The 16,528-nt window shown below is 46.4% G+C and overlaps 3 protein-coding genes across 3 annotated transcripts; all 3 read left to right on the plus strand.

Moving 5' to 3' along the window:
* Window positions 1–300: 300 nt before the first annotated feature.
* Window positions 301–4,293, plus strand: UV8b_06355 (uncharacterized protein; the record flags this gene model as incomplete). Its single annotated transcript, XM_043143852.1, has 5 exons — window positions 301–331; window positions 390–483; window positions 542–3,482; window positions 3,562–4,239; window positions 4,288–4,293. 5 exons carry the CDS (start codon window positions 301–303, stop codon window positions 4,291–4,293), a joined length of 3,750 nt encoding a protein of 1,249 aa, XP_042999787.1.
* A 934-nt stretch (window positions 4,294–5,227) lies between these two features.
* UV8b_06356 (uncharacterized protein) lies at window positions 5,228–6,715 on the plus strand (the record flags this gene model as incomplete). Its single annotated transcript, XM_043143853.1, has 3 exons — window positions 5,228–5,322; window positions 5,409–5,504; window positions 5,614–6,715. The coding sequence occupies 3 exons, from the start codon at window positions 5,228–5,230 to the stop codon at window positions 6,713–6,715; spliced, it is 1,293 nt and encodes a 430-aa protein (XP_042999788.1).
* A 417-nt stretch (window positions 6,716–7,132) lies between these two features.
* Window positions 7,133–9,249, plus strand: UV8b_06357 (uncharacterized protein; the record flags this gene model as incomplete). Its single annotated transcript, XM_043143854.1, has 4 exons — window positions 7,133–7,491; window positions 7,615–8,030; window positions 8,127–8,306; window positions 8,429–9,249. The coding sequence occupies 4 exons, from the start codon at window positions 7,133–7,135 to the stop codon at window positions 9,247–9,249; spliced, it is 1,776 nt and encodes a 591-aa protein (XP_042999789.1).
* Window positions 9,250–16,528: the final 7,279 nt, after the last annotated feature.

A 16,528-nucleotide genomic window follows, 5' to 3' on the forward strand; every position in this document is an offset into this window, starting at 1 on the left:
TTTTAATCGAACTCATACCCATCAATACTTCGTTGACCACGCTCTCGGCCTCGGAAACGGGGACGATAGCTTGAGTCGTTATCGCCGAAGCACTTGATCCCCTGAACGCGACATAGCAAGGAATTTCTTGCGACAAATCCTTTAGACGCCCGCCTGCCTGCCCGCATGATTCATCCATCACCAATCCTTGCGGCAAAATTGCCACGATAGAAAAGCCTCCAAGGGCAATTTCATCAGACTTTTCCACGTTATAAATCAGAGTTTTCCCCGCTTTTTTTTCTCTCTCTTTTCCTCGCGACAATGGGCAAGCTCATACGGTTGGAGTTGTTCAGTAGGTTTTTATTTCATCTTTCAGGCAGCGCCAGCACGTTACTGAACGTATGAGGCAGACTTCAAATCCTACAAAGGTCATCACACACTTCTTTTTGGTGACTCCTACTTCACGTCTATCATTGGACCAAATGGATCAGGAAAATCGAACTCGTAAGTGTTTTGAAACCTCATTTGAGCTGCCGATGCGGGCGCTAAGTTCCCCCCCTAGTATGGATGCGATTTCGTTCGTGCTTGGCATTAAGTCATCACATCTCCGATCGGCGCATTTAAAGGACCTTGTTTACCGTGGTCGCGTTTTAAAAACATACAAAATCAACGACGACGGCTCTGCCGAATCCCAGAGAAACGGAGAAGATTTGACCGCATCCGATGATAAGGCTTCTCGAGGAGATCCAAAGACTGCCTGGGTCGTAGCCGTGTATGAAGATGACGCTGGCGACGAGCAGCGATGGAAGCGTTCTATTACTAGCTCTGGTGCCAGCGAGTATCGCATCAACGAACGGGTCGTTACAGCGCAGCAATACAATGAAGCGCTTGAGAAAGAGAACATACTCATGAAAGCGCGCAACTTCCTGGTGTTCCAAGGCGACGTCGAGGCCATTGCTTCTCAGTCGCCGCAAGAGCTAACCCGCCTCATAGAGCAAATATCCGGTAGCCTGGACTACAAAGCAGAGTATGAGAAGCTTCAAACAGAGGCAGAGGAAGCTGCTGAGAACCAAAACTTTCACCTGCATCGTCGTCGCGGGATCAATTCCGAAATCAAGCAGTATCGCGAACAGAAAAAGGAGGCTGACAGCTTTCAGAGAAAAACAGAAGAGAGAGATGCCGCAATCGTGTCACAATGTTTGTGGAAGCTTTTTCATTTCCAGAAAGCAATGGATGAGTCTAGCGCGGCTATCCAGGACCATCATGAAGACTTGAAAGAGTTGAGGAGGAACGTGGAATACTTTGAGGCGCGTCTGGAAGATGCCAGACGAGATCAAAATAGCGCTGGGCGACTGGTATCCCGAACAGACAAGGAGATCAGATTGAAGGAAAAAAGCATCGAGGACAAACAAAGTGCCTTTCTCCCTTTCGAGGAAAAAGTCTATGAGTGCACTCAGCAGTTGGAAAAACTTCAGGGTCAAAGTCAAAGAGTGGCAAGAGAAAGAGATGAGCAAGCCAAGATCGTCGAGAAGGTTCAGAGCGACATTGCAAGCGTGGAAAAAGCACATGCCATCTTCGAGAAGGAGACCCGGGAACAGATGAAAAAGCAAGGGCGGGATATCAGTGACGCGGATCGCAAAGAATACAATATGCTCCGTGCTCAGGTGATGGCTCGTTCAGGCGCGAACCAAGCAAAACTGAAGATTTTAGAACGGCAGCGTAAAGCTGATGAGGTGACAGTTAACAATCTTCGCGGCAAGCTCGATAGCATCACGACTACACTGGAGAAGTCGGAGGCTGAGCTTCAGACCATTAGCGAGCGCAAGAGTTCCGCTGAAGCCGTTTCTGAAGATATTTCCGCCGAAATCGCAAGCAAGAAGAAGGAGTTTAATCAAATGCAATCTGAACGCATTCGAACTAACCAGAAACGGACAGAACTGGAGGAAAAGCTGGAGGATGTAGCTCGCAAGCTACGCGAAGCCGATGACGGCCGTCGACAAAATGACCGCGAAACTCGATTGAAGGAGACGGTGATAGCGTTGAAACGGATATTTCCTGGGGTGCGTGGCCGTATCGGAGATTTATGTGCCCCGAAACAGAAAAAATACGATGAGGCTGTGATTGTAGCTCTTGGGAGAGATATTGACTCTGTCGTTGTCGAGACGGAGAAAGTTGGATTGGATTGCGTCCAGTATCTGAAGGAGCTGAGATGTCCACCTATGACATTCATTCCGCTGGATAACATCAAGGTCAATGCCGTCAATCCAGCAATAAAGGGGTTCCCTGGAGCGAGGCTGACCATTGACACGGTCAACTTCGACCCCACTGTTGAGAGAGCAGTGTCGTACGCCTGTGGCAGTTCCGTGGTCTGCGACACCTTGAGTGTTGCAAAGCAAATATGTTACGAAAAGAGAATACCAGTGAAAGCAGTCACACTCGAAGGCTACATCATCCACAAGGCCGGGCTAATGACTGGTGGCCGAGGACCTGAGCCGAAGGGAGGGAAGCGGAAATTTGAGGAAGTAGATGTGCAAAACCTTCAACGAATGGCAGTGAAGCTGAAAGAAGAAATCGACCGACTGCCAAAGTCGAATCGCCGCGGATCTTTAGAAGAGTCGCTGCAGATTGATCTCACTGGTTTAGAACGGCGCCTCCTTGGGACTCAGGAGGAGCTCGCCGCTTTCAGCAAGAACTGGACGAGCAAGAAGCGCGAGGTAGATAACATGAATAGGCAACTGAGAGAACTGCAGCCCAAATATGCGGAGCAGGTCTCTCAATTAGAGAACTGCAGCGCGACCATCAAGGAATTCGGCGATGCCATTGCTCGAGTGGAGGATGAAGTTTTTGCCGACTTTTGCAGGCGGCTCGGTTACAGCAACATCCGGGCATATGACGCGTCTTTAGGCAAGTTGGAACAAGAGGTTTCAGAGAGGCAGAACCAGTTCGAAGTCCAGAAACAGCGACTGGAGAACCGCCTCAAGTGGGAGGTTGCAAGGCTGCAAGATATGGAGAAGCGCATTAATCGGATTCAAGAACACACTCGACGGCTCGAACAAGACATTAAAACATATTCGCGAGAGAAAGCGGATATTGAGGAAGCGATTCGTCTTGAACAAGATGAAGTAGACGTTTTACGCGGAAAACTGGAACAAGAGAGAGCTGAGCTCAAGGAACGTAATCAGGGAGTCAGCGAAGCGCGTGCCGAGTTGCAAAGAAGGAGCAAGGACATGGAAGCGCTTCACCGCGACATCAACACCTTGGAAACAACAGTGCAAAAGAACAGCGCGAGTAAGTCAGCATTGCTCAGGAGGTGTCGGCTTGAGCAAATTCAAATACCTTTGGCGGAAGGGACGCTGGACAACCTCCCAAATGAAGACGATCTTCTACGCCAAGATGCTGATGCCATGGACTTGGACGGTGATGACGACGACATGATGGATATTGCCTTGGATGATCATGGTATCGAGATCGACTTCGAAGGACTTGACAGTGAGTTAAAGGAGGTGAGTTTTGCGTGTGTTGCGCTGCAGACGAGGAGCAGGGTTCAGGCCGTATGATGAACGTGCTGCTAACGATAAGCAGTCTGATGACTTGGGATTGGAGGAGAAGTTGAGTGAGAAGATTTCGTTGCTTACTTCGGAACTGGAAAAGCTGAATCCCAATATGCGCGCCATGGAACGGTTGGAGAGTGTGGAAACAAGATTGAAGCAAACTGACCATGAATATGAAGAATCCAAGGCCATTGCACAAGCTGCCAAGGATGCGTTTGGCAGAGTCAAGCAAAAACGATACGATTTGTTTAACCAAGCCTTTACACATATTCAGGAGCAAATCTCGCACGTCTACAAAGACTTAACGCGATCCGAAGCCTACCCACTTGGCGGACAGGCATATCTCGATATTGAAGAAGATACCGATATGCCATACCTGTCTGGCATTAAATACCATGCCATGCCTCCGCTAAAGCGTTTCAGAGACATGGAACACCTATCAGGAGGGGAAAAAACAATGGCGGCGCTCGCTTTGCTCTTTGCCATCCACAGTTACCAACCGAGTCCTTTCTTCGTGTTGGACGAAGTTGACGCCGCGCTGGACAATGCAAACGTGGACAAGATCAAAAAATATATCCGTGAGCACGCTGGACCTGGCATGCAGTTTATTGTCATCAGTCTCAAGACCGGGCTGTTTCAGGATTCAGAGAGCCTGGTGGGAGTTTATCGAGATCAAGACGTAAACAGTTCGAGAACATTAACTCTGGATGTAAGTTGTGACACTGTGGCCTGTGGCAAAAAAAAGTTGTTAAACTAGGACTAACGCCGTAGTAAAGTTGAGAAAGTATGCATAGACTTTGGCGCCTCGGATGGAAGGCTCTCGAGTCATTGGCAGCGCCTGGCTGTTGTGTCCGCGCAACGGGCCTGCATTTTGGGCTCAAGTTAGTAGGAGGTCCGCTGCACGCACTCGACGGAATGAAAGGACAAGGGGAGGCGTAAGGGCAAACGGGGATCAGCTGGCGGAATTTAGAATATAAGCGTGACTTTGCTTTTCCTTTATACAGGGTCTTTGTTGTTACGAAGTCAATGTTCCCATGGCCAAGCTCAGCAAAAACAGCGAATAGAACAGCTGGGGCTAGGGCCGGGACAAGAAGTCAAGACCCCATTTGACTATTTGCTCTACGGCGTAACCCCGCAACGGATTTTTTTAGAAGATTTCACATGCGATGGGATGCAGTTATGGGGGCAGTGAGCTTCTTATTAGTAAGCCTGGGACTTCGAACGATTCTATTTTCTAGAATCATTTGCTTACTGCTAGGTGGGTGGGGACTGGTCCGTGCTCGAATTCGCTATGTATCTTGGCTTAGCCACATTTGAGATGTTGAAGCTTTTGTGTTCCGCCAACTGCATTGTCATATCATGCTCTGTACATGATAACAAGGTAGGTTTCGAGTTCGTCGCGTGCAAAGAGTCAATGTCTTCCATCACCACTTATGATCAGTGACATCCTACCGTGGCGCTGCCGCCATTTGGAGCCAAGACTGATGGCAAGACAGCTTCTTGCCATGCCCGACTCTGCTTCTTTTATCCTATCTGTGCGCATTTCTCTTCCTTCCGTGGGAAAGCGCTTTTTATGAGCAACTTGTGCGGATGTCTAATTGAGGATATTGCTGTGGTCTCTCCAGCTTTGGCAGCTCGTGGGACGGTGTGGTGATCGACGACGAGTCGTCTGGCCGAATCCGATCTAAATCGCCGCGATGGATCTTGCCGTGACCCTCATCAAGTCGGTTATGCGGGCGTTTTACCAGACGCGGGACATCTTGGTAATGGACGCCTTGATTCTACACGAAGCGTACGCTGCGGTCCCTCCCTCGCTGTTCCTTGAGATCAGAACGTGGAATATGGCCGCTGACCGTTGCTTCTTACCGCTTGGCACAGTCTTCGAGATGACGATCTGGCTTATCTCATGGCCATCAACACAAAGGATTTGCACAAAATCTGCGGCAAACTGCGAGAAGACCGCTTTTTGACTGTGTATGTATAGGCCTTTTCATCCACGTTATGACGACAATGTGTCTTTTTTTTTTTGTTCTCATTTCCTCCTCCACCTCCTCTCTTTACGTCCCACAGCTAATAAAATCAGTCACACCAGGTCAGAATTACGCGAAGGAAATCCACGGCCGAGTAATCGCACGTGGTACTATATCAATTACCGACATACCATTGACGCAATCAAATGGCGAGTCTACACGATCGATAAAGAGGTTCAAGGCGCACCTGTCCCGGCAAATGAGAAGAAGGAATATTTCTGCAGCTTTTGCAAGGCTGAGTGGACGGCAATGGAGCTTCTTGACAGTGTTGGACCCCATGGCTTCCTTTGCCACCGGTGCCACCACACCCTCACCTTTGAGACAGACCGCACCTCTACTGGCCACGAACAGTCAACGCGGCTTAATGATCAGTTCAAGTTTATTGGCGAAATCTTACCCAAAATCGATGCGGTTCACATCCCCGAATGCGACTTTGATCGCGCCTTGGCAAAAGCAAGACCTGTGGTAAGGGATGCCACACATCAACGAGCTGCGACAACCCCTGCAGAGAGTGGCACGCATCGACCCATGGCGGTCAAGGGGTTGGTGAATACAGGGCCGCAGTCCATTTCCGTCAACATCTCAACCTCGGAAGGCCCCTCGGCTGCGGAGAGGGAGGCGGAACGGGCCAGAAAACAGAAAATAGCACAGCAAAACGCTCTTCCATCTTGGATGTCGAACAGCACTGTGACGGGCGAGTCATTCTCCGGCTCCGTCGGGGACATTTCGACAGTCACACACCAGGAAGACGAAAAGAAAGCTAGTGCAAAGTCCAAGGCTGTGGACACAACCACATCAGAACAAATTGACGACATATTTGAAAGACTTAAAGCTGAGCAGGCCGCGGAGCTAGCCAAGGTGGCGATGCAGGAAGGACTCGACGACGACGACATGGACTCGGAAGAGCAAGACGGCGATGACGACGAATTCGAGGACGTGCCCTCAGCCAGTCATGTGTACAACAACACGGGTGCACCAAGCACAGCGAACAGAAAGCGTGCGGCCTCTGTTGGTTGGGTGGACGATGGAGGCGTTGGCCAGGAAAGACTGGGAAAGAAATCAAAGGTCGATGCAGAAGCCAAGGTGGAACTCGACCATGAGGGGGGCAACAGCAGTGGGGGGGAAGACGAGGATATGGAATTCGAAGACATCTAGAGCTACGCAATGGCTGTCTATGCGAACGAGAAAGGGGCAACACCAATAAGATCAAGTTGCGCAATATCAGTACGTAATCAGACTCAAGTAGCGATAATTGTAACCAGGGTTCTTGATTGTGGATTCATCTGTCTTGTACTCGGTGTCAGGCACGAGGGATAGCCGTTGCTAGCCATCGCTTGCTACATAGATGATGAAACGGGTGATCACCGGCGGCGGCGGTGGTTCGTGGTGGTGGAGCTGGAACTGGGTGGGCAGGGCAGGAGCAAACGAACCCATCACGTCACGCTGCCACCTGCCATACATCATTCATTCACGCAGCCAGCCATCATTAGGCTTGTAAAGACAGAACGTTTCATCATGTTACCCCCCTTCTTCATACCAAAACGGTGACGCTGCTGCTTCTGTTTCTGCAACATGGCAACTGGCTTGCAATTTCCACGGATATATCTCCTCTCCACACATCTTCTCCAAGAGGAGATTGCCTATTTCCGGGAAGCAATTCCGTCTCTCACTGACAACATCGACCAAGCCGAAATTGTTCTGGGGAGGATATCCAAAAAGGCGCGCGCCGAATTCGAGCTGAGGCGGCTCCAGTTGCATCTCACTCTGATTCCGGAGCAAGTCCAAGCAGGTAAACCGGACGACGCCAACTGCGCAGCGGGGACGCGGCCAGCCGTTCGAGAAACATCTAGATCTAGATTGAAACAAGGACAAGGACAAGGACTAGGCGAGGCGGCGAGCGGCCCGCGAGGGAGCCGTATCCGGGTTCTCAGGTTGTCGTGGCTGACGGATTGCCTTGCTCAAGGCAGGCTGCTTCCCTCTGAACGGTACCTATTGCTAGAAGGGCATAAGGTTACATCAAACGCTGACGATTCTGACGCCCATGCCGTTGCCAGTGCTGAATCGACAGGGCGAGGAGAGTCGTCTGAGCAGGTCGTTGGCCATGGCCGTGCAGACAATGATGATGCCGAAACCAAGGACGACAGAGGCGACAGAGGTTCTTCCCGGACTGGCTGGCCCTCGCAAAGTCGCGAGCCTTTGCGTGCCAGACATGCGCCAGCCCGGTTGGTTCGACAGTCGACATCGGAGCACGAAGCTGCTGCCACCTTGCCTCCCATTCCGGACTTTCTTCACACCACGTATTCTTGCCAGAGACCAACACCGATAAACCCGCCTAATGAGGAATTCATTAAGGAGCTCAAGAACATTCGCACCCTCCGACTTCTTCAGGGAGACGGCATCGGCGTTCGAGCCTATTCAACGTCAATTGCCGCTCTTGCTGCCTATCCTTACCCATCCACAAGCCCCCTCGGTTAGTCGATTTCCCCCGTCGGCCAAAGTGCAGGAGCCAAGGTGGTAGTTGAAAGTAACAGGATGGGCTAATCAAGAAACGCGCGTCTTCGCTTAGAAATCGAGCGATTACCAGGCTGTGGTAGTAAAATCGCTCAAGTGTATCAACAGTGGCTGAACAACGGCCAATCCGACGAGTCGTCCATGGCAGCATCAGACTCGAAAATGTCCACGCTGCGCTTGTTCTACGACATCTGGGGCGTTGGAGATGCTACTGCCAGAGAATTCTACAGGAGAGGTACGTACGGCACGACTTGTGTCTGCAAGACTTGCACGGCGACGGTGAAATGCCCACATACACTGGCTAACGAGATGGAAAAAAAAAAAAAAAAAAAAAACCCCGCAACCCAAATGGAAAAGGCTGGCGTGACTTGGATGATGTCATTGAATACGGATGGCATTCTCTCAGTCGAGTCCAGCAAATTGGGGTGAAATTCTACGACGAACTCACACAGGAGATATCCCGACAAGAAGTCGAGGAAATTGCAGGCTTGATCCTCGGGTGCGCCCGGGATATTGATCCGGGATTTGAAATGACCATCGTGGGGGGCCACAGACGAGGCAAGGCGCAGAGCGGCGACGTCGACGTCGTGATAAGCCACCGAGAAGAGTCAAGAACAGCCTACGTCATAGGCGAACTGGTGCTCAGTCTCGAAAAGGCCCAACTCGTTTCGCATACTCTAAGTTTGTCGACCAGGAACAGCGAACGAGGCCAGCTACCGCTTGCATGGCGAGGCTCGGGGTCAACATCCGGTGGCGCTGGCTTCGACACCCTGGACAAAGCCATGGTTGTGTGGCACGACAAGAGGCAGCCCCAGCAAAACAAGCCCCAGCAAAACAAGCCCCATCGAAGGGTCGACATTATCATAAGTCCGTGGAAGACGGTCGGGTGTGCTTTGCTTGGGTGGAGTGGCGGCACAACCTTCCAGCGTGACTTGCGACGGTACTGCAAACGCGAAAAGGGGCTCAAGTTTGACAGCAGCGGCATTAGGAGGCGCTCGGATGGGCTGTGGATGGATTTTGAGGGACTTCGTCTAGGCACTAGTGAGAACGCGAGCTCGGGGGCTCTTTTGCCACGACGACATCGAGATGTGCCGCCAGATATGGCAACAGCGGAGAGGCGCGTCTTTAAAGGGCTGGCTCTGCAATGGCGTTATCCCACGGAACGTTGCACAGGCTAATAATAATAAGAATTGTCGGAATCGCTGTCGCAAGGTGCCCAATTGGGCACACTGCGACGGATGTGCCGCGCACCGCTGCACGCGATGTGGCCCTTTTCGCCCCTGTGCCCGGTAGGTGTCGGCGGGGATCAACAATAACTATTACCAACCAAATTAGTGATGGGGCTATTAAAGAATTAGCTAAGACTGCTAACCGCTTTAAGGAGTCCCAGAAGCTAAAAAGCCCCTATAATTTCGACCAGTGGAAGCAGGCCCTTACAATACAACTTAGGGCCTTTAAAATAGCTAACTTTGTTAACGACCCCTCTATAGTAAGGCACTTTGATAAGTCTGAGCAGGCACTTTTACTACTAATGCTAAAGAATAGCTGTGGTGAAGAAGCTGCAGAGGCTATAGACTGGTATAATGACCCAGAGGAAGCTTACTTTTTGCTAGTGGCCTAGTACTGCCACTCACTAGAAGTACAGCGGGCACACTTATACCCTACCTTTCACACCCTTACTTTTACCGGTTATAAAGGCACTTTAGAGGCTTTTAATAGCGAATTTAACAGCTATATATCTCGCCTTAGAATCCTAGATTCTAAGATTAACTCTTTCGACCAAGTTAACCAGTATCTTTGGGCTGTAGAGGGGGTATTTACCCGCTGGACGGAACGCCAACGCTCTATGACTAGGGCTTATAGCGCCCAGGGTGTTATTAATAGCAGCAAATTTAACCTCTAGTATTTTATGGTTGACTTACTAGAAGAATAGCGTTCTAAAGGGTCTAATAAGGTAGCTGCTAATAATAACTCTAAGCAGCTTAAGGCTTCTAAAGATCCTAAGAAAGGGTCTACTAATGCCGCTTCTACTAATAATAGTAAGAATAATTCTACTAATAATAGGAAAAAGAAGCAGCAAAAGAAGAAGAAATAGGACTCTAATAACAGCAAACAGTAAGATGTCGAGTCCTTTATTATAAGCAATTATAATATCCAGGATACTAATATATCCTATTCCTCTTCTTCTACTACTATATCTACTGATAACCAGCCCTTAGCTATAAGCTATAGTGCTAAATCAGGCGGTAGGACCCCTAAGGATGCCCTCCTTTACGATACAGGCTCTACTTGTCATATTGTTAATGATAAGAAGCATTTCACTACTTTTCACCATTTTGAAAAGAATAATAAGCCTGTAATTACTACTGGTGGTGGCCCTATTTCCCCTACTGGTTGGGGCACAGCACGATTCACTATGCTATAGGGCGTTAATCCCACTAAATGGGGTATTATAGAGCTCAAGAATGCACTATACATTCCTGCCTTGGATATTAACATTATTAGCGGTGTAAAGCACTATGCCGCTAAAGGGGTACTAATTAAAAATCAGCTTTGGTCAGCAAGCCGTAAATGCATCGGCATTTTTAACTTTGATAAATACGGCTTTTTCCTTCCATAGAAAGGAATAGACACACCACTTCTGCATCAACCTTGCAGCTATTATACTGTTACTAATAGTATAACAGTAGAGGTCCCCAGCCCTACTAACCCTGCTGATTATAGTAATCCTGAGGATACTACTATTACCCCCGTTTCTACTATTGTGACTAGTAAGGAACCTGTAGAGGCTACTAGCCCTACTGCTAACTCTCCTGCTATTACGACTAGCAAAAATCCTGCTATTACGACTAGCGAAAATCCCGCTATTATAACTAGCGAAAATCCCGCTATTACGACTAGCAAAAATCCCGTAGTGGCTACTAGCCCTACTCCTGCCCCTATAATAGCTGTTGATATAGAATATCAGAAGCTATTACAATTAGCCGGCATTTGACATGTACGGCTAGGGCATATAGGTATTCAGCTACTTAAAAAGACCTGTGCTAATACCCCTGGTCTTCCTAACCTTAATAAGGTTAAAGATGCTGATTTTCGCTATCTAGCCTGTATCTAGGCTAAGAAGGTTAGAAGACCTTCTAAAGATGCGATACCTAATCTAGCTAAATGTCTGGATATTATAGAAGGTGATACTTTTGCTATATCACCTATGCTATATAATAAACGACCTGTTGACTTTATATTAGTGGATAGAAAATCCCGATTCCGCTGGCTTTACTTACTGCCTAATAGGGAAGGCACTGTTGTATTTAAAGCATTATAAAGCTTTATACAGAGCCTACAGGTCAGATATGGCAAAACGCCTGTTGAATTCTACTATGATGGTGGAAATAAAATCAACAAAATGCTTAGTGATTGGCTTATTGAATAGGGCATAACTTTTAATACATTTTGCCCCTATATTCACAAATAAAATGACCTAGCTGAGCGGTCTATTAGGGTTATAGCTGATAGGCTACGTGCTACTATGGCCTGGTCAAGGCTACTATCTAACCTCTGGTCCGCTATAATTACTGGCGTTGTTATGCTAGTAAATATAATAGTAGTTATTAACAGACCTTCTAGCCCCTATTAGGAGCTACTAAAGGATTACGACCAGATAATACTGGAGCACTACCCTGATCTTATTAACCTTAGGGCTATTGGAGCAGCTATTGAAGTGCTTATACCATACGAAAAGCGTATAAAAAGCCGCAAATTAGCGCCCCGTACTAAGCCTGGTAGGCTCTTTGCCACTCTAGGTAATAATACTTACTTAGTCTACCTTTTAAAAAAGAAGGTTGTTACTAAAACAACTTTTATTACCTTTATCCACCAAAATGAAGGTATAGGTCCTATTTCTAATGGCCTAGAAGGAGACTTTCATAGAGGGCAAAATACAGGTTTAGAGGGGGTATCTAGCAGAGAACCTATTATTTTACTGGATGACTTTGAAAGCATGCCGGACCCTACTAACCTTACTAATATTACTAATACTAATGTTATACCGGATGACCTAGAATGCATGCCGGACCCTACTAATTTTGCTAGTGTTACTAATACTAATTATTGCAATTCTCAAGGTCACTATAAAGCAAAGCCTTACTAGCTAGCTAGATGGCACGAGACTGTCTGCGACCTGTGAACTAATCTTAGTATAATACTAGATTTTTCACCAAGTCCTAAGACTATACAAGTGCTATAAAGCAAGGCAAGTGTAAAGGCAAGGCAAATATAAGATAACCAGAAAACGCAGGGAAGGTAAGAAGTTAAGAGGCATATAGTGCATTAACAGATTCGATTGTGCTGCCCTTCTACTATCTAGAAAGAAGGGGAAAAGCTATCCTATATATACACGAAGGAGGGGTGGGCCCAGGCATCCAAGGTAGCCAGTAAGAAAGCTCCCCGTAATGCTCGCTATGCCACGTATATAATACGTCAGCAGCCCCACTATATCCAGCCTTTCCAACCACCCTAACCACCGCACTAGTAATTAGCCACCACGCTAGTGACTAACCACCACGCTAGTGACTACCCACCACACTAGTGGACTAGCCACCACACTAGTAGGCCCACCACGCTAATTTAGCAATGCCACACCTTTTTTAATAAGGCCTACCTTACTTGATATACAGTAAATAATCCACTGAAAATCCTAAGGTAAAAGGCAAAGGCCTAAGGTTGGTAAGACTACCGTAAGTCCAAGAGGCGGTATAATGGTCAGAAGGTTAGTAGGCCAGTAGGGCATTAGGCCAGCAGCCTAGTAGGCTACTATAGGATTTTAACACCCCCTCTGATTAGCTACTGTAGTATCAAGCTAATCGTGTAAAGGATAGGGAAAGAAAATGCAATAAAGGTCCTAAGGAAAAACATAGGAAAAACCTTAGTAAGTTAGTATAAGTTAGCAGGCCCTAAGACCTAGTAACTCGCGGAATCTAGTAAATTTAGGGCCCGGCAGTGGCTTTGTAAGACCGTCAGCAGGCATACTATTAGTAGGTAAGTAGGTAATTTTAACCAAGCCTAGCTGTGCTTGCTCCCTAATATACCGGAATTTTAATAGTGTATGCTTAGTGCGAGCATGCTGGTTAGGGTCATTAGAATTCGAAATAGAGCCCTGATTATCGCAGTATAACGGTATAGGGCGTAAAATATCGATTTCCAGCTCCTTACAAAGGTTAGAAAGCCACTGTACCTCACGGATAGTCTCAAGTAATGCATCAGATTCAGCTTCTAAAGTAGATAATACTACTAAAGAGGCTCGCTTGGAACGCCAGCTAATAGGACCACTATTAATAGTAGTTAAGAAGCCTCCAGTAGATTTAGAGGTTTCTTTACAGCCAGTAAAATCGCTATCAGAATAAGCGGTTATAATAGGCTGTTGATTGCTTTTAGTAAAGCAAATAGCTAGGTTCTCAGTGCCTTTAAGGTAGCTAAAGCTGCCTTTCGCAGCATTTAAATGCACATTAGTTGCCTTAGATATAAACCGAGAAAGGTATTGGGTAGGAAATGCTAGGTCGGGCCTAGTCATCATCATAAGCCACATTATAGTGCCAGTAAGGCTCTAATAAAGGCTCTGATCAGTAGGGCTAAGGTCTTTTCCACTAGATTCATTTAGAATCCCTAGTTAAAGTGGAATTAGCTGAGGTTTAGTATCCTGTAGACCGAATTTAGCTAGGACCTCTGCTATAAATTGGGCTTAGTGTAGCCACAATAGACCTTCCTTCCTATTTCGTATAATCTGTACGCTTAGGAAGAAGGAAGCCAGACCACGGTCTTCTATAGTATAGACCTTATGGAATTTCCTTTTTAGCTGGTTAATATAAGTTATATTTGGACCAACTAATAGGCAATCGTCAACATAGGTGACGATAAAGGTGCTGGTTTGCTTATTATAAAAGACGGCAGCATTAGAAGCTAAAGGTAAAAAACCTTCACTAGAAATCAGGTCTTTTAGCCGGTGTTGCTATTTGCGGGGTGCTTGTTTTAGCCCGTATAGGGCCTTCTTTAGCAAGATAGCTTGCTTAATAGAAGGGTTAAATCCAGCTTCTTTAAGCAAAGTTAGTAGCCGTTGGCGCTGTATATTAGACCAAAGCTTGCTATTAGTTAGTAAACTTTCCGTAAATTTAAGGAATCCATTAGGAATATCCATATAAATAGTCTCAGAAAGTTCGCTATTTAGAAAGGCGCCTATAAAGTCTTCTGACTTAGGAAGGTAATCCATGGTGGCATTAGTATTAGTAATATCATCCGGGGTAGTATTAGTAATGCTAGTAAAATTAGTAGGGTCCGGCATGCTTTCTAGGTCATCCGGTATAGCATTAGTGCTAGTAATGCTAGTAAGGTTAGTAGAGTTAGTAGGGTCAGGAATGCTTTCTAGGTCATCTAGTAAAATAGCAGGTTCTTTACTGCTAAATACCCCCTCTGAACCTGTATTTTGCCCTTTGTGAAAGTCTCCTTCTAGGCCACTAGAAATAGGGCCTATACCTTCATTTTGATGGATAAAGGTAATAAAGGTTGTTTTAGTAATAACCTTCTTCTTTAGAAGGTAGATAAGGTAGGTATTAGCATAGGTCTTTTTAAGTAGCTGAATACCTATATGCCCTAGCCGTACATGCCAAATGCCGGCTAATTGTAATAGCTTCTGATATTCTGTATTAGTAGCTATAAGGGCAGGAGTAGGGCTAGTAGCCACTACAGGATTTTCGCTAGTCGTAATAGCGGGATTTTCGCTAGTTGTAATAGCGGGAGAGTTAGTAGTAGGGCTGGTAGCCTCTACAGGGTCTTCGCTAGTTGTGGTAGCGGGCTGGTTAGTAGTAGGGCTAGTAGCCTCTACAGGTTCCTTACTAGTCGCAGTAGTAGGAACGGGGGTAATAGTAGTATCCTTAGGATTACTATAATCAGCAGGGTTAGTAGGGCTGGGGACCTCTACTGATATACTATTAGTAATAGTATAATGGCTGTAAGGTTGATGTAGTAGTGATGTGTCTATTCCTTTCTGTAGAAGGAAAAAGCCGTATTTTTTAAAATTAAAAATGCCGATGCATTTACGGCTTACTGACCAAAGCTGATTTCTAATTAGTACCCCTTTAGCGGTATAGTGCTTTATACCGCTAATAATGTTAATATCCAAGGTAGGAATATATAGTGCATTCTTGAGCTCTATAATACCCCATTTGGTGGGATTAACGCCCTGTAGCACAGTAAATCGTGCTGTGCCCCAACCAGTAGGGGAAATAGGGCTACCACCAGTAGTAATTACCGGCTTATTATCCTTCTCAAAATAGTGAAAAGTGGTGAAATACTTCTTATTATTTACAATATGATAAGTAGAGCCTATATCGTAAAGGAGGGCATCCTTAGGGGTCCTACCGCCTGATTTAGCACTATAGCTTATATCAGTAGATATAGTGGTAGAAGAAGAGGAATAGGATATATTAGTATCCTGGGTATTATAATTGCCTATAATAAAGGACTCGATATTTTGCTGTTTGCTGCTATTATTAGAGTCCTGTTCCTTCTTTTTTTGCTGCTTCTTTTTCCTATTATTAGTAGAATTATTCTTGCTATTATTAATAGAAGCGGCATTAATAGTAGTAGGGCTAGTAGCCTCTACAGGGTCCTTGCTGTTCATATTAGTAGGACCGGAGATAGTAGGGCTAGTAGCCTCTACTAGTTCCTTGCTAATTGTAATAGTAGGAACGTTACTATTTTGCCTACTAACTAAGCCTTGTATAAGGGTAGTTAGGGTATTCATCTGGGACTTTATATAGTCCATATCTAGCTATAGTCGTGCAGTAAGATCAGCTTTAGAGTTGGAATCCAAAGTGGCCTTATAAGTAGAAGGCCTAGACTGTGCCATTATAGTGGTTAAAAGTCGTTAAAAATGGTGCCAATAGCTGTAGGAACAGATGAATAACCAGCTAAATAGCTGGCAAAATAGTCGAGTAACTAGCTGGACAGCTAGTAAATATAGTGGCTAGTAGCCTACTATAAAAAGATAACCGCAGAGTATAGCGGCAGGTCTCAATATAAAAGCACAAATGCCGTAGGCGTTGTGCAAGTCCAGAATATAGCGTTAGTATATAAGGTGCTTATATAGTGCCGTAATATAAAGGTGCCGTAAGTGCCGTAGGTGCCGTAAATGCCGTAGAAGCTAGGTGCCGTAGGTGCCGTAGGTGCCGTAATATAAAAAAAGGTGCCGTAAGTGCCGTACCAAAAGTGCTATAAATGGGATAGTATAACAGGTGCCGTATAGTGCAGTAAGAGTCGTGCACTAGGGGAAAAGATGTTATACAGTGGTATAATATAAAGAATATTACACTATAAAATCCGTAGGTGCCGTAGGTTACGCCGAAAATAACGTAAGGTTACGCTAAGAGTGCCGTAAGGTTACGCCGTAAGTTGCCGTGGGGGTACGCC

The sequence above is a fragment of the Ustilaginoidea virens genome, chromosome 5, assembly GCF_000687475.1.
Source record: "Ustilaginoidea virens chromosome 5, complete sequence".
NCBI lineage: Eukaryota > Fungi > Ascomycota > Sordariomycetes > Hypocreales > Clavicipitaceae > Ustilaginoidea > Ustilaginoidea virens.